Source organism: Geotrypetes seraphini, chromosome 1 (genome assembly GCF_902459505.1).
Source record: "Geotrypetes seraphini chromosome 1, aGeoSer1.1, whole genome shotgun sequence".
Classification (NCBI taxonomy): domain Eukaryota; kingdom Metazoa; phylum Chordata; class Amphibia; order Gymnophiona; family Dermophiidae; genus Geotrypetes; species Geotrypetes seraphini.
Genome location: NC_047084.1, coordinates 159,448,206 through 159,469,520, shown reverse-complemented (window position 1 = coordinate 159,469,520; position 21,315 = coordinate 159,448,206). Strand labels below are relative to the sequence as shown.

Genomic DNA, 21,315 nt, shown 5'->3' with positions numbered 1-21,315 from the left:
TCGGTTCATACCTTCACCTCTCATTATTGTCTGGATACTTTCTCCAGACGGGATGGACAGTTTGGCCAAACAGTGTTACAAAATTTGTTCTCTTAAAGTTGCCAACTCTCCCACCATCCCATTGGGGTTAGCTTGGAGGTCACCCACTAGTGAGAATACCTGCCTGCTTGTCCTGGGATAAAGCAATGTTACTTACCGTAACAGTTGTTATCCAGGGACAGCAGGCAGCTATTCTCACGTCCCACCCACCTCCCCTGGGTTGGCTTCTCAGGCTAGCTACCTGAACTGAGGAGACACGCCCGGTACATCGGGCGGGAAGGCACTGGCGCATGCGCGGTGCGGGCATCTCGAAACTTCTGAGTTTCTTCAAGCAAGACATGCTTGCAAGATGTCCGTATCGGGGCTCTGTCGGATGACATCACCCACTAGTGAGAATAGCTGCCTGCTGTCCCTGGATAACAACTGTTACGGTAAGTAACATTGCTTTTTCAGCTCTGTAAGTTTGGGGGTAAGAAACAGGGCTCTGACCATGCTCATTTCTGCACCTGTCTCTTGACAGTGTCCCTCCTCCCCCAAACCCCTCCCCCAAAACAACTACCCCCAAAAAAACCCCTCTAAATAGTTTAATTTTTGTTTTTTTGATATGGAGAAAAATCTTTATTTTTTCCCAAGATCATCTGAGAAGAATTCAACAAGGGCTGACACTTTGATTCTTAAGAATATGTATTTCATGGGAAGCTCCAACCTGGCACTCTATACCAGAATGGAAAGTTTTGGTGCTCTAACTGGGGTGAAGCCCTTTTAAAAAAAAAAAAAAAAAAAATTATAGTGCCTGGTACATGCCTCCTGATTTTTAAAAAAAAAATCTTTATTCATTTCATATCTTAAAATCAAGCACAGTAAATGATGTTTAACAACTAAACATTTAAAAACACTTGAATTCTTACATTTGATCGTATCATCCTAAAAATATTGTACCCCCTTCATTTTATATATATATATATATATATATATATTATAATCTATTTCTTTAATAATCAAATTTTCCTTCCCCCCACCCTCCCTCATATGTCATATATTATAATCAGGGAAGAATATTTTGAATCTTTGCAATAATCTATCAGTGGCCTCCACACATCCTGAAATTTGCTATAATTTCCTTTTTGGATAGCTAATGTCCTTTCCATTTTATATATGTGGCACACAGAGTTCCACCAGAAACAGTAATTGAGTCTATTCCAGTTTTTATCCCAGGACAAGCAGGCAGGTATTCTCACATATGGGTGACGTCATCGACGGAGCCCGGATACGGACACCTCGCAAGCAGACTTGCTTGAAGAAACTCGAAGTTTCGAGACGCCCGCACCGTGCATGCGCGAGTGCCTTCCTGCCCAGCGCAGGGCGCATCTCCTCAGTTCTCAGTTTTCCACGGAGCCGAGAAGTCCGTCTTTGACTCTCTGCGTTTAACTTTGTTCCTTTGAGCCTTCTCTCAACCGAAGTTTGTATTTTTTCCTCATGAATCGCTGTTTTAGTTTTTCTTTTATTTTAGTTAAAAAAAACCCACATTTTTTTCTTCTTCCGTTCGTTTTGCGGGATAGGCCGCTCGGCCGCAGCCCGAGGACTTCGATTTTGCGGCGGCTATTTTTCCTTCTATGTCCCGGCCTGCCACGGGCTTCAAGAGGTGTAGCAAGTGTCAGTGTGCAATCTCTCTTACGGACGCTGCCTCAAGTGCCTTGGGCCGAAACATCATCCTAGGTCATGCCTGCCTTGCCAAACACTTCAGCCTTGTGCTTTTAAGCGTTGTTGCATTTTGGTGGACAAGCTCTTCGAGATGGAGTCTTCTACGGATCTCTTGACTTCGAAGGCGTCTTCGGCCTCGACTCCCACCGAGGCTCCTTCTGCGCCTACTGCTTCCACCTCGAGCCTCATCAGACCTTCGTCGTTTGCAGCGGTTCTTGCTTCGACGTTATCTGCTGTATCTTTCCCTGTTTCCTCAGGTCAGATAGCTCAGCAGTCGGTTCCGCCGATGGTGATTAAAGTGTCTAAGACTCCCAAGTCGAAGCACGCTCACACTACCTCGAAGGAACCTCCAGCCAAAGCAGGTGGTCCGGTTTCAGACACGGATCCATCCTTGCCGGCTTCTTTCCAGACCATGTTAGAGAAACAGTTTATTCAGTTCCTTACTAACATGGGACCTAAATTGCTTCCTCTTATCCAGCCTGGACATTCAGCAGACTCCCGCGAGGTCGAGCCGCTTCCTTTGCCCCAGTCTGAACTTACACACTCTTTGCAGGGAGCAGAGTCTCTGCGAGTGTCTGGTCTGGCATCCAAGCACGTAAAGCAAGGAGCAGATTCTTTGGGAGTGTCTTGACGAGAACCCTCACACTCTATACAAGGAGCAGAGTCTTTGAGAGTGCATCGAGGCTCCTCCACCAAACCTCTGGAGCTTCGATCTACAGTCCTATTCATACATCGTCATCAGCTGTCCACGTCTCAGAGGTGAAATCTCCTCGATCCTCGAGATCTGGTTCCAGACACAGTTCTCACCAACATTCGAGGCCTTCGTCGAGGCATGTTTCCAGGCATAGTTCTTCGTCTCACGACAGACCATCTTCATCGAAACCTCGATCTACTCCAACCTCGACCAGACCACTGACTCCTCGCTCGAGGTCTCCGATGCCGGACCTCGAGGATGTCCCGGTCTCGATTGCCTTGTCCAAGTCACCAGGTTCCTTTGATGCATTTTTTCCTGCCGAAGCTTCATCTTCGACACAGGCTGCCTCGACGTCCTCGAGTCCTTATCAAGGCAAAGCATTGGCAGATCAGCTATCTTTCTCGTCTTTCCTGTGACAGATGGCTGTAGACTTGGATATTCAATTGGATACTGGCTGCAAATATTCTAAGGAGTATCTCGAAGTCATGCATCTTCCTCAACCTCCGGCAGAGTCTCTTAAGCTTCCACTTCATAAGCTTTTGAATCAGACTTTTGGTCGTTGCATGGAAACACCTTTTTCCATACCGGCTGTTCCAAGAAAATTGGACTCTAGATAAAAGACTGTGCTTCGTAAGGGGTTTGACAAATCTCAGTTATCGCATCAATCCCTGCTCATTGAGTCCTCCTTGAAAAGGTCCCATCCTTCCAAGGTTTACGCCACCGTTCCTCCTGGAAGAGAAGGGAAAACTATGGACAAATTCGGAAGTCGCATCTACCAGAATGCTATGATGTCCTCTAAAGTCCTCAATTATAATTTTCAATTCATCACTTACTTTGAATTCCTTATTTCCCTTCTACCAAAGTTTTTGAACTATTTGGATACCCAAATGCATTTTGAGTTTCAGGAAGTCATTGCTTCTTTATCTCAATTATGTCTGCATCTCCTCCAGTCATCTTATGATGCCTTCGAGTTATCTGCCCGAGCAGCTGCTTGCTCTGTAGCTATGCGTCGTCTCGCCTGTCTGCGTACCATTGACATGGACTCTAACCTTCAAGACCGCTTGGCTAACATTCCTTGCGAGGGCAACGACCTCTTTGATGAATCCATCGAGGCAGCCACCAAGAAATTATCTGACCATGAAAAATCATTTGCTTCTATAGTCGGACCTAAGCCAAAGCCAGCTTCTGCCAAGCCTACACGCCCTGTTCTTATCTATCAAAGGCGTTTTGCTCCAAAGCCGGCTCCTTATACTCGCCCCCCTCTGAAAAAACAGCAACCTCAGAAGCAACAGAAACCCCAACCTTCTGCTGCACCTAAGGCTTCTCAGCCTTTTTGACTGTCTACAATAGAGCATAACCTCCACCGTTCTGTCTCTGTCTCCTTTTCCCCCTATAGGAGGTCGTCTCCATCATTTTTACAACCGATGGACGATAATTACATCTGACCTCTGGGTGCTTATCATCATCAGAGAAGGATACTCTCTTCATTTCACTCAGGTTCCACCAGAGCTTCCTCCAAGAGAGTATCCTTCCAATCCATCCCAGACCGCCCTTCTTATTCAGTAAGCTCAAGCTCTGCTTTCTCTCCATGCCATCGAACCAGTTCCCTTGGAACAGCAGAACAGGGGGTTTTTACTCCCGTTACTTCTTTGTTCCATGGAAGACGGGCGATCTTCGCCCCATTCTGGATCTCAGGGCTCTCAACAAATTTTTAGTCAAAGAAAAGTTTTGAATGTTGTCCCTGGCATCTCTTTATCCCCTTCTCGAGCAGAACAACTGGTTATTCTCTCTGGATCTCAAGGAGGCCTACATTCATATCCCCAGTCATCCGGCCTCCTGTCAATACCTCAGAATTCGGGTGGGGAATCTGCATTATCAATACAGAGTACTACCCTTCGGCCTGGCCTCATCTCCCAGAGTGTTCACCAAGTGCCTGGTAGTAGTAGCGGCAGCTCTCTGGAACCATGGTCTTCAGGTATTTCCCTACCTCGATGACTGGCTCTTCAAAGATTCCACATCTCAAGGGGTTATTGTAGCGACCCGATGGACTACCTGGTTCCTACAAAGTTTGGGATTCGAAATCAACTTTCCCACACTCAACTTCAGCCCTCTCAGAATCTACAATCATTGGAGCTGTTCTGGACACTGTCCAACTCAGAGCATTCCTTCCACAACAACGTGTCTTCCCGCTCTTAAATCTCAGCGAGACACATGATGGTACTTCTGGGTCACATGGCCTCCACAGTACATGTGACTCCTTTTGCCAGACTTCACCTCAGAATTCCTCAGTGGACCCTGGCATCTCAATGGACGCAAGTTTGCGACCCTCCTTCTCGCCACATTTCAGTCACTCCTTCCTTGAAGAAGTCTCTCTGTTGGTGGATGCTCTCTTCCAATCTTTCCAGAGGCTTGCTTTTTCAAACGCCCCCCTCATCAGAAGGTCCTCATGATAGACTCTTCGACCTACGCTTGGGGCGCTGATCTCGATGGTCTCCGTACTCAAGGCCACTGGACCAGTACGGATCGTTAATGCCACATAAATCTGTTGGAAATCAGAGTGATTTTCAAGGCTCACAACGCTTTTCAACATCTTGTTCGCGACCAGGTAGTCCTCATCTGGATGGACAACCAAGTCGCCATGTATTATATCAACAAACAAGGAGGGCGGGATCTGCCTCCCTTTGTCAAGAAGCTCTGAAGGTTTGGGACTGGGCAATCCACCACAATACCTTCCTCAAAGCTGTCTACATTCAAGGGGCGAAGAATTGCTTGGCGGACAACTTGAGTCGACTTCTGCAACCTCACGAATGGACTCTCCATTCCTCACCCCTTCATCACATTTTTCACAGTGGGGAACCCCTCAGATAGACCTCTTTGCGGCTCCCCACAACGTCAAACTGCCTCAGTTCTGCTCCAGAATATACTCTCCTCATCGCCTGGAGGCAGATGCCTTTCTTCTGGAATGGACGAATCTCTTCCTCTTCGCATTCCCTCCATTTCCTCTCATTCTCAAGACTCTGGTCAAGTTGAAGAACGATCATGCCACCATGATTCTAATCGCTCTTCGGTGGCCAAGACAACCTTGGTATTCCCTTCTACTTCAACTCAGCAGCAGGGAGCCATACCTTCTACCAGTTTTTCCTTCTCTGCTTACACAGAGTCAAGGATCTCTGCTTCATCCCAACCTGCAGTCGCTACATGTGACAGCTTGGTACCTTTCAACGTAACTCCTCTTCATTTTTCTCAATATATAAGAGATGTTTTAGAAGCTTCTAGGAAGCCTACCACTAGACAATGCTATCACCAAAAGTGGACTAGATATTCTACGTGGTGTTTTTCTCATCATAAGGAGCCTCAGCATTCCTCTTTATCTTCTGTTTTGGACTACCTGTTGCACTTATCCAATTCTGGTCTCAAGTCTACGTCTATCCGAGTCCATCTCAATGCAATTGCGGCTTTTCATCAGCCTATTGAAGGGAAACCCCTCTCTGCTCATCCAGTGGTTTCCAAATTCATGAAAGGACTCTTCAATGTTAAACCTCCTCTCAAACCGCATCCGGTGGTTTGGGACCTCAATGTTGTCCTTACTCAACTCATGAAACCTCCATTTGAACCAATTGATAAGGCTCATCTGAAGTATCTCACTTGGTAAGTGGTGTTTCTCATAGCCCTCACTTCAGCTCTTCATACTCTGGACTGTAAACGTGCTTTGGCCTTCTACTTGAAATGCACCAAACCACACAGAACTGCTCCTCAACTTTTTGTTTCGTTCGATCCAAATAAGTTGGGCCATCCTATTTCTAAGCGTACCATCTCCAACTGGATGGCAGCTTCAAGTTTCAAGTTTCAAGTTTTATTGAATATTTGATGAATCACCTATTACAAAATTTCTAGGCGATGTACATTTTCAAAATAAAAGTATTCAAGAGGCTAAAATATAACAAATATTGACAAATTACACCTTACATTTCATCTAAAACATACATGAGGGGTAAGGAATAACATACAGTTACAATGTTGGGTTAGAAAAAAAGGGAAAAACAAAAGGCTAGGTTTAACTTTAACAAAACATGAGCTAAGGCTGTCTCTAAAGCAAATAAACACTTTGAAATTAAAAAGAATCTTTAAGTAAGTGGTTTTAAAAGGAATAAAACAATAGGGTTTAAGCCAATATTAAAAAGTGTTTTTAGGTCAATCAGAAGTAAAAGCGTCTTTAAATAAATAAGTTTTTAGCAATTTTTTAAAAGTTGTAATGTCCTGTTCGGTTCTGATATATTGGGGAATTGCATTCCACCATTGTGGTCCCATTACTGTAAACATGTCGGCTCTTCGTGTACCTATGATTTTCAAAGACGGTACTGTTAAAAGGTTTTGTTCCGATGATCGTAATGGGTGTTGGGTTGTGTAAGGGATTAATGATTTTGAAATAAATTGTGGTTCGTTGTATAATAAAGTCTTAAAGATGAGAAGCATTGTTTTGAACAGAGTCCTGTGACTTATTGGTAACCAGTGAGCGTCTTTAAGTAGTGGGGAGACATGTATCTCTTTCTGCTATGCCCAGGCTGGATTACCCCTTCACAGTAAAGTCACAGCCCATAAAGTCAGAGCAATGGCTGCTTCAGTAGCTTTCCTCAGATCTGCACCTATTGAGGAAATTTGTAGAGCTGCTACTTGGTCCTCGGTTCATACCTTCACTTCTCACTATTGTCTGGATACTTTCTCCAGATGGGATGGACAGTTTAGCCAAACAGTATTACAAAATTTATTTTCCTAAATTGCCAACACTCCCATCATCCCATTCTGGTTAGCTTGGAGGTCACCCATATGTGAGAATACTTGCCTGCTTGTCCTGGGATAAAGCACAGTTACCCGTAACAGGTGTTATCCAGGGACAGCAGGCAGCTATTCTCACAACCCATCCATCTCCCCTGGTTGGCTTCTCTGCTAGCTATCTGATCTGAGGAGACGTGCTCTGCACTGGGCGGGAAGGCACTCGCGCATGCGCGGTGCGGGTGACTCGAAACTTCGAGTTTCTTCAAGCAAGTCTGCTCCGGGCTCCGTCGATGACATCACCCATATGTGAGAATAGCTGCCTGCTGTCCCTGGATAACACCTGTTAACGGTAAGTAACTGTGCTTTCCAGTTGTACGTGATCTGTTGAATGGCAACCCCTATTAAAATGAGCAATAATTTATTATTATTAAAGGAAATTTGTTTCTTTGCCCTTATTTCCATGCCAAATAATACTGTGTCATATGATAATGCCACATGATTTTCTAAAAGGCAATTAATTTGGTTCCAAATTGATGTCCAAAATTCTAGTATATATGGACAATAGAATAACAAGTGATCTAAAGTCCCTGCTTCAAGATGGCAATGCCAGCATCTATCAGATTTAGAGCTATCTAACTTTTTTAAACGAACAGGGGTCCAGAAAGCTCTATGTAGTAAAAAAACCACATTTGCTTCATAGACGCTGACATTGTACATCTCGTCCTCCAAGACCAAATACATGGCCATTGAGATGCCATAATTTTGTGCTTAATCTCAATGCTCCAAATGTCTCTAAGACCTGTCCTTGGTTTTTTATTCAACAATCCAGATATTAATTTGTACCACTGCGGCCTGGTGTCCCAGAAAGTCTGCTTGGAAGCATAGGAATTCTAAACTATATTGATTATTAAGATTTTTCCATTCAGGGAACCCCTGAATGGCCTGCTTCAGTTGCAGCCATTTATAACATTTATGCCTCCAGATTTTTGTAAGTCTTAATTTATGCTCGGAGTTGTTCTCTAAGCCATCCCTTGTTTTCATGATCCTTAAGCATTACCTTGTTTTGGTAGCCACAAAGCAGCTTTTGCCTTTCCTGGTTAAGAGAGTCAACCCTGACAGACGGTTTCATACTGCATTGTTCAGCAAAATGGGCCTAGGAGCTTGAAGCTCAGTTCCCTTAGGCTGCATACATCTAATCATCCCAGTCCTGAAAATTTTGCATTGGCTTCCAATCCCACAGTGAATATATTATCACAAGGTGCTTTCATAAATGCACCAGGTGGTATATTCTTCAGGTTACAATCTGAGGGTGGTACGAGGCTTGTGAATGACAAGGAAACTAGAATGTGTGATAAGAAAATGAGGGATACCATGTTTTCAGTAGTGGATGTAAAACTCTGGAACTCGCTCCCTGGGGTTATGAGATTATGTAAAGATCGCATAAATTTCAGGAAAAGTTGAACTGTTTGTCAATGCCTTTATGCAATGTGTACAGATGGAACACTGACCTATTTTGGCTATACATTGACCCTATGGTTTGACGTAGTGGATGCAGTAAGATGAAATAAGAACTCCATCTTGACAACTATGAAATGCAAATGTTAATTTTGTTTACTTTATGGATATTTAATGTGTTTTAATAATATCTATGTTGTTGTGTTCATCACTTTGATTATAAGCAGTTTATAAATTTTTTTAAAATAAATAAATAGAATAGGGATCAAGGTGTTCACTGTAGTTTATTAGAAGTCTACAGGTATACCACCTTAAGTAAGGGCATAATAAAGCAGTTTACAATTTAAAAAAAAATATGGGTGGGGAAATCATTAGATGAGAAAAGAGGTAAGAGCCAGGGTTCCCAGGTAATTTCAAGACTACCGCAAGGGAGTTGAGTTTACAGGGCTGCTATGAAGTGGCCTTAATGTGACACCCAAGAGTGTCCTGTAAACTCATCTCCCTTGCGGTACAGTCTTAAAATTGGGAACCATGTCATTACCAAATTTAGGAGATGAAACCATGAAGACAGTGAAACTGGGTAACTGTTTAACTGCAGTGGTTAATCCCCATTGGATTGGACTGGAATCCAGTCTTTTGACTGAAGCATCTTTTTTTCATTCTATGCATGGTTAACAGAGAATGGAGTCTTATTTTCTGTAGGTCTGAATAATCTGAAATTTGTCAGCTAAGATTTAATGCTAAAAAGTGCAAGGTCATGCATTTGGGCTGCAGAAACCCGAGGGAACGGTACAGTTTAGGGGTGAAGAACTTTTTTGCATGAAAGAGAAGTGGAACTTGAGTGTGATAGTATGTGATGATCTTATGGTGGCCAAATAAATTGAAAAGGTGACAGTGGAAGCTGGAAGGATGCTAGGATGCATAGGGAGAAGAATGTCCAGTAAAGACTGGATGGACCATTCGGGTCTTTATCTGCCGTCCTTTATTATGTTACTAAGAAAGGAGGTATTGATACTCTTATATATAAGACTGTGGTGAGACTAATCTAAGGAGATACTTTTTTACAGAAAGGGTATTAGCTGGAATGATCTCCCAGTAGAGGTGGTGGAGACAGATTGTGTCTGAATTCAAGAAAGCATGGGACAGACATGTGGGATCTCTTACAGAGAGGTGAAGATAGTGGATGCCATTTGGCCTTTATCTGCTGTCATGTTTCTATGTAGGAGTAACAGTATCTTTAAGTTAGATGGTTGGAACAGTACTGACATACAGCTTTGTTTTTGGTTTCCAGCATCTGGAGAAATGCTTAAGGGCCTCATCTCATGGTAACATTGAAGTAGAGCAGTTGCTTTTGTGAGACTTTGCTCTGGCAAAGGGAAATGAGGTACTCTATTGTTATCTGGCTGTTGGGTAACCTTGAGTAATTTAATTGAAATCTGGATGCAGAAGTGTTCTCCATGTGCTGCCTTCTAAAACTTAAGGCAGGGACAAAGGGAATCTTCCCTTTTATTAGGGGAAGTCCATTAGTAAATATTTTCTTGAGGACTCTTAGATTTAAGCCACTTCAATTTTAGAAAAATCACAAGATAATTTAAACATTCACCTTTGACAAAATTTCAGTAAAAAGAACATGCAATTTCTGAATTGTCTTTACTCTGTCAGCAATCTACACGTCTTGCAGAGTTGAGATACTACTACGTATGGGCATGACCTGTTCTTGTTCCAAAGACTACGTAGAAAGTAGCGAGTACAAAAAATGTTGCTCGTCAGGTGACAGAATTGGTTAGGGGTGAACATATCCCAATTTTTCTTCTTAGTCTTTATGCATTATTTCAACTACGCATTTATGCTTAAAGTGGACATGACCCACTTCTGCTCTGAAGGATCCAGTCTAGGTTGTTTTTGACAGAATTAAGAACTTGTGATCCAATTAGAAGCATCTGTAGGATTCATCACAGTAGCTGATTTCTTCCTGCTGGTTGACAGCTTTATCATAATGGAAACATTATCTGACAAATTCCATATAGTCTGCCTAAATTTAGGCACCTATATCAGTGCGCCTAACTTAATGTTAATAGACTTAATTGGTGCTAATAATTGACATTTAACACTTCATTGCTGTTAATTGGATTTAATTGGAAATTAGGCACCTAACTCAAAAAACACTTTTCAGTAAAAAGGAGGTGCCTAGTCCAAAGCACCTGCCTAAAAGTGGGCATAGGGATTGTGAGTATGTTTGTGAGTTAGGTGCCTCTTTGAATTAAGTACCGGTATTTAGGTGAAGAAAACCTGTCGTAAATATGGAATGCTAATGATGCTTAACGCCACTTAGGTGGCGCCAAGTGTAATTCTATAAAGTGTGCCTAACTTTTCTAGCATCACGCTTAGTGCCATGCTGATTTATTTTTAGGCGACCTATATAAAATCGGGCCTATGTAAGTAAGATAAACCTGTCTTTCTTCATGCCTGAGAAGCTGCTTCCTAAGCTTTAGGTTAGAATGAGGGAGCTTGTCAAGGTATTTATGCGGGAAGTCCAATGGGTGCTGAGAAGAATGAGAATCAACTATACTTTATATAACATGCATACTATATCATATTACTATATATGGTGATTTCGGAGAAGTTTAATACTGTATTAAATATTTTGAAATTTTTTTTCCCCCCTTAAATAGCCTCCACATGCGGTAAAGTTATTGTCTGTTCTAAAGCACATGCCTCAGAAATACGGGCCGGATGCTTTCTTCAACTTTCCAGGAAAAAGTGCTGCAGTAAGTATCTAGTCAAGGCCCACTGATCTTTAGTTTTTCTTTCAATGGTGGTGACTGGCACAATAATTTATTCATTAGTGCTTGCAATTTCTATAGTATGGCATGTTGTGAGGAGCATAGTACAGGCTGGGAATGAATATGGTAAACTGAATCAACATTGAATATGAAATTTTACTTTGATTGTTTCAAGAAAACATATTTCAGAAAAAGGTGGAAAAATGATAAATGAGATTGTACTGAATTGTTTTGTAAATCAAGGCCATTTTCGTTCAAAAAGTAGCTTAAAATGGAAATTTAAAAAATATATTAATTTATTGAAATTTTATATAAAAACTTAAAAAAGGTAGATAAAGACCACGTGGCCTATCTAGTCTCTAGTTTGAATAACAAGCACTAATCACTAGTACAGAAAATGAAAAAAACTACTAAAGTAATAATGTTAAGAAAAATCAATAAAGAATCCAGTCTTTAAATGAGATATCCAAAAAGAAAATTACTAAATTCTCAACATGGCAGAAAAGGCAGGTGCATTTCTGTAGACATACTACATCATGATCTAAGATCCAGAAGGGTCATTTGTCACCCACGAAAGTCTTCCTGCTATTGATTTAAAGGCAGTCAACTGGGTCATTGAAGAGAACATTTAGCAGATCTCAATCTTACAGAAGAAAATGTGCCCTATTTGAACGCCTTTAGTTTAAGTAAAATAAATTCTTCCTTCTGCTTTGGGTTTTCTTAGTTACATCTTGAAATATCCTTCTGAATATTGTAGCTCTGCTAGCCTTTAATTTTCTGTTGAGTTACCAAACATTAGATATGATCTGTGTTAACTGTACCTAATGACTGAGAATCAGGGAAACCAGGTTCAATTCCTACTGATGCTCCTTAACATCTTGGACAATCACTTAACCCTTCTTTTCCTCAGATGCAAAACCTAAATTGTAAGTCTTCCAAGGACAGAAAAATACCAACTGTACCTGAAAGTAACTTGCCTTGAGCTATTACTGAGAGATTTGGTGTAAATTCAATATAAGGCATAAAGTGAAGTAATATAAAACAACATATGTCATTTGGGACCTATAGAGCAATTGTAACATACAATAAAAAAGAGGAGACTGAGAGGGGACATGATCGAAACATTCAAGATAATGAAGGGAATAGACTTAATAGATAAAGACAGGTTGTTCACCCTCTCCAAGGTAGAGAGAACGAGAGGGCACTCTCTAAAGTTAAAAGGGGACAGAACGTAAGGAAGTTCTTCTTCACCCAGAGAATGGTAGAGAACTGGAATGCACTTCCGGAGTCTGTTATAAGGGAAAACACCCTCCAGGGATTCAAGACAAGGTTGGACAAGTTCCTGCTGAACCAGAACGAACGCAGGTAGGGCTGGTCTCGGTTAGGGCACAGGTCTTTGACATGGAGGCTGCTATGTGAGCGGACCACTGGTCTGACCCAGCAGTGGCAATTCTTATGTTCTTAATAGCAGTAACTTCTACAAGTCACACAACAAGGGCTTACTTAGGAAAATACAGCACTACAATGGGTGCTAGAACACTGGGCAGACTTGAACGGTATGTATCTGTATATGACCTTTTGGTTGAGGTTGGGCTGGGGTGGGCTTCAATGGGTGAAAAGGTATGGATGGGCTGGAGTAAGCTTTGATGAAGACTTCAGCAGTTGGAGCCCAAGCACAGTACCGGGTAGAGCTTTGGATTCTTGCCCAGAAATAGCTAAGAAGAAAAAAATGTGAAGAAAAATTAAATTGAATCAGGTTGGGCAGACTGGATGGACCATTCAAGTCTTTATCTGCCATCATCTACTATGTTACACTGATTGGAAAATTAAACCAATCAGATTAATGCAGATTAATCTTGCAAGTGCCAACACAAAGCCATTTCTGAACCCCCAAGAAGACAAACTCTGCTTACAGTGCAATACTAGAGAAAAAGAAACTGTGATGCATGTCCCCCAATACTTTGCAGAATATAGAGATAGCAGATGTAAATGTCAAAAACTGACACATTCCAATCTTACAAAATAATAAATACAAATAAAACAAGAAAAGGAAAATATACTATTTTATTGAACTAAATACATTTTTCAATTAGCTTTCAAAGGCCAAAAGCCTTTTCCTCAGGTCAATAGAGCATATTGTTATAGTATCCTTTTCTGACCTGAGGAAGGTAGTTTTGGTCTCTGAAAGTTAAAAAAGTATTAAAGTTAGTTCAATAGATTTTAAAAAAATAGAAAATGTAAATGAGATGCTGTTATTAACATAGCTACCACACTACTTTATGTTAAAAAGAAAATTCTTTTTTATACCTTTGCTTATTCCAGTTCCCAGTTTCTGGCTTCTATCCTTGTTTTCTCACTTCTCCTGCCTGAATTTCCTGTTTGTTGTTTTTCTCTCTTCCTTTTCCTTTCAGTTTATTTTCTGCCTCTACCTAGACTAAATTCTATCTTACTATCCAGTCCTCAATTTCTCTTTTTCCACTGTCTACTTACAGCTTGCCACCTCTTTCCCTCACCCCCCTCCAGTATCTTACTAATTGTCATCTTCCCCCATCTATCATGTGCCCTTTATATTTATCCCTTCTTTCCATCCAGCATGTGCCTTTTTTTTCTTCCCCCTTCCATCCAGTTTTTGCCCCGCCACGCTCTCCTTCCCACTACTATCCAAAATCTTGCCCTCTTCCTGCTGCTGTTTTCCTGATCCAGAAGCATCGGTAGTAAACTGAAACCTATCCCTTGCAGGACCTTCCTGCACCTTCTCACAGCTAACAGCTCTGCCCAGGAATAAGAAAGTGATGTCAGAGGGGGTTGACCAGTAGACGCAGGTAAGTGCAGGAAGGTCCTGCAGTGGCTGGGTTTCCGTTTGCTGCTGCTGGTTTGGGAAAGCAGCGGCAGAGTAGGGTTGGAGGTCCTAATGTACTGACTGTGCAATGGGACTGTGCAGCTGCACGGCCTCCTACCAAAAGGTATGTGGCCGCGCAGCTTAGATGCAACATTGGTTGCAAAGATTATCAGGTAATTTCAAAACCTTCTGCAAATAGCACTTAAATCATGGGTGCTTGGAAAACTTATGAAACATAGATTACAATTTCTGACTTCAAAGTTTTCGCATTTTCCAATATTTTTTTTTGCAAAGCACAGTTATTTTTCATTAAAGTGGAATTCTAATATGCGCATAGGTTGGCGTTTAGTCAGCTTGGTGTCAATTGCTACTATTTGTGCTCAGTCTTGATGGATTTTAATAGCATGTTGCTGCATAGAGGCTCATAAAAGAAATCTTAGATGTTAGTTTCAGCCACATTGGAATATTTTGCTAAATTGTTTCAAAATAGTTTCTTTGGATGGATTAAAGAAAATTCCACCAAAGGCTAAAGGAGGGACAGATAAACATTCAAGGTCCTCCCTCCACCAGCGCATATGCCTTCTCTGCTGCAGGTTGCTCGAGAGAACTAACCACTTGGATGCCTACTCCTCCAGACTGCAAAGGCCTCAAAAGTTGACCTGGAGAATCTTTAATAAATTTACTTCCCAAAGTTGAACGCTTCTCTTAATATTTCATCAAATGTCTGTATATGCAGCTATGATGTTCCAATGTTCAGTGAGTTGGCAGTTGTGGAGGAGAGTTATTGCTCAGGGCTGTGATGCGTCTGCCCTTATATCTGATGACAGATCACCTGGAGCTGGCACTTGGACCCGACTGCAGCACATGATGTGAAACGAAGGTACCCATGAGACTTTGCAGAATCCAGGTTCCATGGGGAAATCCTTTTATTCTTGTAAACTGTAGTAAGGAGATTTTAAGCTCCAACGTTCACTATAGTTCAACCACTGTCATCCAAAATCTGGATTGTAAATGCTTGTATGATTGAAATGAAGATTTAATTCTGTGCAGTAGGTTCCTGCAAATGATCCTGTTTCCTCAAGGATCATTAAATCAAGCAAGGGCCATAGAAACATAGAATATGACGGCAGAAAAGGGCCGACGGCCCAACAAGTCTGCCCATTCAAGAACCCTCCCTCCCAACTAGTCTGCCTACTCAAGAACCCTTATTCCCTGGAGTATCTATCGTTTGAGCATAACTCTGTAGTACTCCCACCTGTTTGTCCCATCGACTTTTGAAGTCGAGCACGCTACTGGCCTTGACTACCTGGTGGGGAAGATCATTCCATCGTTCGGTGAAGATGTATTTCCTGGTGTCACCATGAAATTTTCCTCCCTTAAGTTTTAGTGGATGCCTTCTTGTCACCGTGGGGCCCTTCAGAAAAAAGATTTCCTCCTCCACTTTGATGTGACCCATTCTCTTGACACTAAGGAGGTAGTAAATGTCAACGTGTTCATAGGAAGATTTTTACTTCTACTCTAAAGTTAAAGTATACAGCCGTAGTAATTGAATATAGTAACTCCAAAACAACTTGGGAAAGTTTTAGTTGAAAAAGGTATTGGTAAGAATAAATGCTCCCAAATTGTGCTAATCAATTGTGAGCAAATTGTCACATTTAGGTTTGGAAATAGCTTCTTACTGCAGAGCTGCCTTCAGATATTCGTGATACTTTTTTCTCCTGCCTCTGATTTGTCATGTAGAGAAATATATTGGATTAATTGACCTCTGGTAAAATAATTTAGCTGACTCAAATTGCCATGTTGCAGGTTTAAGGGTGGGTTATGTTGATTGTGCTTCTTCAGTAGATGCTATGCAAATGAGATTACATGATGACTAAGAAGATATTTGGGCCCAGATTCTCAAAAACTTTTTAACACCATCACTAAACTGTTTTCATTTTAGCAGTGGATTATCAAAATGGCTTATCTTTGTCTTTAGCGAGGTTTCTAGCAGTCTCCAACACGGACATGCAAATGAGCTCTTCAACATTGAATTGAGCACTCCGGTGCCCTATCTGCCTTCACATACAGTTCAAACTCTTATTGCTAACATACAAGGGTGTTCATTCTATAGCCGCTCAGTATCTCTCCTCTCTTGTCTCTCTCTATACCCTACCCGAAAACTCCGTTCTTCAGAAAAGTTATTTATCTGAACCCTTCTCCTCCATTGCCAGTTCCAGACTTTGTTCCTTTCATTTTGCTGTCCCATATGCCTGGAATAGACTACCTGAGGCCATACGTCCTACCCTTCCCTTCCTTTGTTCAAAAATAGACTGAAAGCCTACCTTTTCAAGATTGCCTTCAACATTTAACCCTCTTCCTCTGCTCATCACTCTAGCAAGCAGTTTTACCATCTCCCTCTAACTGCATCCCCTACCCTGGCATCCTTGGATCTCTCTGAGAGAGAAAGAGACAATGGTTACTGTGGCTGGTTAGACTAAATGGGCCATTTGGTCTTTATCTACCATTATGTTTCTATCTGTCTTAATTGATTAGATTGTGAGCTCATTCGAGCAGGGACTGTTGCCTTCGTGTGTACGTCAGGTAGTGCCCTAGAAATAGTAGTATTTCCAACTTTATCAAAGCTAGATTATGCTTCCTTGCATGAATAATGTTGAAACCTATGTTAGCTAAAAGAGCAACATTTACTTCTCAGACCATAAATTATGCATCAGTTGAAGGGCACTTGGCTCCTTTCTGAATTTCATAAATTATCAACCTTTACTTTCTTGAGACCCAGCTGGATACTGAGGCAGAGGCAATGCTGAGGCAATTCAAGGTATCCATCACAGAGTCAAGACACTCCAAATCTCATATTTTGAGAGTAGCTTCCTATAATATGTTTGGTGTACATTTTAGAATATTTTATATTCTCCAGCAACTGGAACTGACAAATCTTAAGCTTTAAAAGCTAGTAGCCACCTGTGCTTTCATCATGTTGCTCTTTATGACCTAACTGGAAGCTTTTCATATTCAGTATTGGGTCTAGACTTTATTTTTGGTGATTTGACAGGTATTTGGATGCCTGAATTTTTAAATATTTTATAAAATGTTGACTTGAGCTATATGAATAAACTACCCAAGTGAAGAGTTTTTGGTTAAATTACTTTTTTTTTTTTTTTTAGGCTATTGCCTTACCTCCAATAGCTAAGTGGCCTTATCAGAATGGCTTTACGTTTCATACCTGGTTACGAATGGACCCAGTAAACAACATCAATGTGGATAAGGATAAACCTTACTTGTACTGGTGAGTACTCTGTAGTCCAGTGTCTTCAAATCCTTATTTGTTCACTATACCCTCTGTTTGGTTCTGTGGCACATCTGACTTTTTCCAATCCATTTTTGTACATTATTGGATTTCAGTTTACTTATTAACTCTGTGCACATTGTTTTTCCTTTCTAGTTTCCGAACAAACAAAGGTCTTGGCTATTCTGCTCACTTTGTTGGAGGCTGCCTGATTGTAACATCAATAAAGTCAAAGGGGAAAGGCTTTCAGCACTGTGTAAAGTACGATTTCAAGCCACAGAAGGTACATATATAGTGTTAATGATAGATATATTATGATCATGCTAAGAAACAGATAATTTTATGGAGGTTGGGTAAATTCTTTTAAATTAAAAAAAAAAAATATTGTCATAAACAATGAAAATTTAGAATAAATATATGTAAAGTATGGTAAAACCTTTTCCTAGATTACTGCTTTATTTTTCTTTTCCTTTGATAAAAACAATAAAAAAATTGGTCAGTTAAGCTGACATGCTTTAACTCGGATCATGCCTGCTATAAAAGTTGTGGCTTTTTAAAGTTGTCTTAGTCTCATCATTAAAAGTGAAAATCTCATCCCCTAAAGCGTTGCTCAGTGATACTGGTCAAATTGGACTGAGGTTTTATTTTATATATTTTCTTATTACAATTGCTAAGGTTCAGCACTGTGCAGCTTTTTCAATTAAGAGCCAACATGAGAAAATTTTTCTTTTTAATGTTTTACTTGTTAGAAATTATTGTAATGACTTGTATGATTTAAATAGAGCTAGTAGGGAAAGACAACTCTTTGACAGTCTTTTGCCTGCACCAGTGGTCCCTAGATGTGAATGTGGCTCAAATGTGACCATCTCTGGGAAAAGGTGACTAAAGTCGCCAAAAACAAACCAATTGAGGTTTTAATGAATTCTGTTTGAGCAAACAATTATAATACATCCTTCCACGGCATCCTTCCACCTCTTATTCCTCTATCCTGGAATTCCTCAAACCCACTCTCCACCAGATCCACGCAAAAATTAAAACTATCCTTCCCCTCCTCAAAGGGTATCTCCCTCGTCGGTAAACTCGGGTCCTCCCTCCACTTCAGAATCGCTCAGCTCTGGAATAGTCTCCCTTCCCCTCTCCGCAACTTGAGCCCCCTTCTACCATTCCGTAAGCTTCTGAAGACTTGGCTCTTCTCCAAAACGTAACCCGTCCCCTCCCTATTATTATCACACCTAACCTCTCTCTTACTTACTTTTATAAACCCACTGGAGTTCCGTTGCTTCCTAACCATGTAAATCGTGTCGAGCTCCACCTGTTGGAGATGATGCGGTATATAAACCCAAGATTTAGATTAGATTAGATTAGAATACAACAATCTAAATACCGTCCTTTATGTGGAAAAAAATACAGTTACAGAAGTTATTTCAAACTGCCTATGGACCCATGACATGAAAAATTGGCCATTCTCAACATCCGGGTTTTTGTTCTGGAAAGTCTTTATCAGTTTAGCTCTGCTCTTTGGCTTGGAAAGGGCACCTCATACCTTTATCAAGGTGATGGTGGTCGTGGCAGCTCCCTTGAGGAAGACGGGGCTGCAGGTACACCCATACTTGGACAATTGGCTGATCAGAGCCCCCTCATTGGCCGAGGGTCAGAGCACAATGAATCAGGTGGTCCAGGTTCTGGAAGGCCTGGGTTGTATTGTGAATTAGAGGAATGACATTTTGACCCCAATATAGTCACTAGACTATCAGGATCTTGTTTGAAACGCCAGCTGGTCAAGTTTATCTGCCAGAGGCACACAGACAGAAGCTGTGCTCTTAGATTTATTGTCTTCTGGACAAAGCAAGCATGGGACTCTCTCTAGGTCTTGTGGTCCATAGAGGCCTCCATAGATGTGATCCTTTTGGCAAGGGCCAGAATCCAATCGGGTTTTCAGGATTTCCCCAATAAATGTGCATTGAAAGCAGTGCATGCAAATAGATCTCATGCATATTCATTGAGGAAATCCTGAAAACCCGATTGGATTCCGGCCCTTGAGGACCAGAGTTGCCCATGTCTGTTCTAGACTCTTGTCCTGTTCTTCCTGCGCATGCCTATTGTCGGAATTGCACACAGTATTTGAGATCCAGTCAAACCATAGAACAATATAAATGCAATATAACATTTTCATCTTTTTCTATTTCTTTCCTGATAATTCCTAATATTCTATTTGCTTTCTTAGCCACTGATGCTGCACACTGAGCTGAGGGTTTCAACATATCCTCAACAATGACACCTAGATCTTTTTCCTCGGCTGTGATGCCTAATGTGGAACTTAGCTATATTTCAGGTTCCTCTTTCCCTCATGCATCACTTTGCATTTGCTCATAATAAACTTCATCTGCCATTTTGATACCCAGTCTCCATGTCTCACAAGGTCCTCTTGCAAGTTTTTCACAATCCTCAGGCAATTTGACAACTTTGAACAACTTTGCCATCAGCAAATTTAATTTAATAGTTTTTCCAGATGAAGAGGACAACCTGCAATTAAATAGCTGGACACATTGAAACCAACCATGGGGATGAAGCTGGAGGATCTTACCAGACTAGAGCAAACAATTTTTTTAAAAAAAATCTGTAATTCATGAACTCTGTTGGGCTCGAGCATGAGTCAATGACACCTAAGAAGAAGTTATTCCAACTAGAGCATTGTCAGCAACCCTTGAGAATATTGACCATTTAACCCTGTTTTCTGTCTTTTTAACCAGTTCTTAATCCAAAATAGGACACTGCCTTCTATTCCATGATTTTATAATTTCCTCGGGAGTCACTCTTGAGGTTCTTTGTCAAACACCTTTTGAATATCCAGATATGATGTCAACCGGCTCACCTTTATCCATATCTTTATTCACCCCTTCAAAGAAATGTAGTATAACTTACCAAATACCTGTATTTTTCGCTCCATAAGACGCACCTGACCATAAGATGCACCCACCTCTAAAGGAGGAAAAACCAAGAAAAAAAAATTCTGATGTGCCCTGTACCCTGTCCCCCCTCTGGTGGTCTAATGGTAGGCCGGGACAGGGTACAGGGCACATCTAGTGGTGGGCACGTCTAATGGTAGGGAGCCACAGGCCAGCCAGGCAGCCCAAAGCCAGCAGCCAGCCAGTTCTAGGCCAGCCATCCAGAAACCCCCCCCCCCGGATACCTTTTTAAATCCCATTCTCCCTCCCGAGACAGCTGCTCAGAATTTTTATCATCCCCCGTACCTTTCTATATCACCCTCCCTCCCCCTGCAGGTACAATTTTTTTAAACCCCCCCGGTACCATTTAAAAAATCCCCCGTCTCAAGCCCATTTAAAAAATATCTCCCCCACATGCCTGCCACCGCACATTTTTAAAACTTCCCCCCCGCAAGCACCTTCTGTTGAAGGTAGGTAGTAGCTTGGGGGACTGTGCTGTGAGGGCTTGATAACCTGCTGCTTCTCCAGGGAAAGTCTAGATAACTATAGCAGGCATTCTGCATGGATAGCAGGATACAAATCCTTCATGTACCTACCTGCCTTCCCAAGGGAATTGAATTTATTCTGTCTAAATATTAGAGTGGGGGGTTCTGCATGACAGTGGCAGGTAGGAGTGGTGCATGTGCACTAAAGCCACTCAAAATATTTTAGTACATATTAAGCTGGTGGCTCTTACCCATGCTTGTTTAACTGTGGACTTGTATCCTACTGTCCACAGTTACATCTGTGCTTCTGCAGGT

General features: G+C 41.5%; 1 protein-coding gene across 7 annotated transcripts in view; it reads left to right on the top strand.

Annotated features, from left to right (window-relative positions):
- Nucleotides 1–21,315, top strand: part of LRBA (LPS responsive beige-like anchor protein) — a 1,301,884-nt gene that overhangs the window by 59,837 nt on the left and 1,220,732 nt on the right. For all 7 annotated transcript variants that reach the window (XM_033940548.1, XM_033940584.1, XM_033940558.1 and 4 more), the window contains exons 5-7: nucleotides 11,335–11,430; nucleotides 17,449–17,570; nucleotides 17,727–17,853. In XM_033940548.1, the coding sequence (XP_033796439.1) occupies nucleotides 11,335–11,430; nucleotides 17,449–17,570; nucleotides 17,727–17,853 (345 nt within the window). The remainder of the gene's footprint in view (nucleotides 1–11,334; nucleotides 11,431–17,448; nucleotides 17,571–17,726; nucleotides 17,854–21,315) is intronic.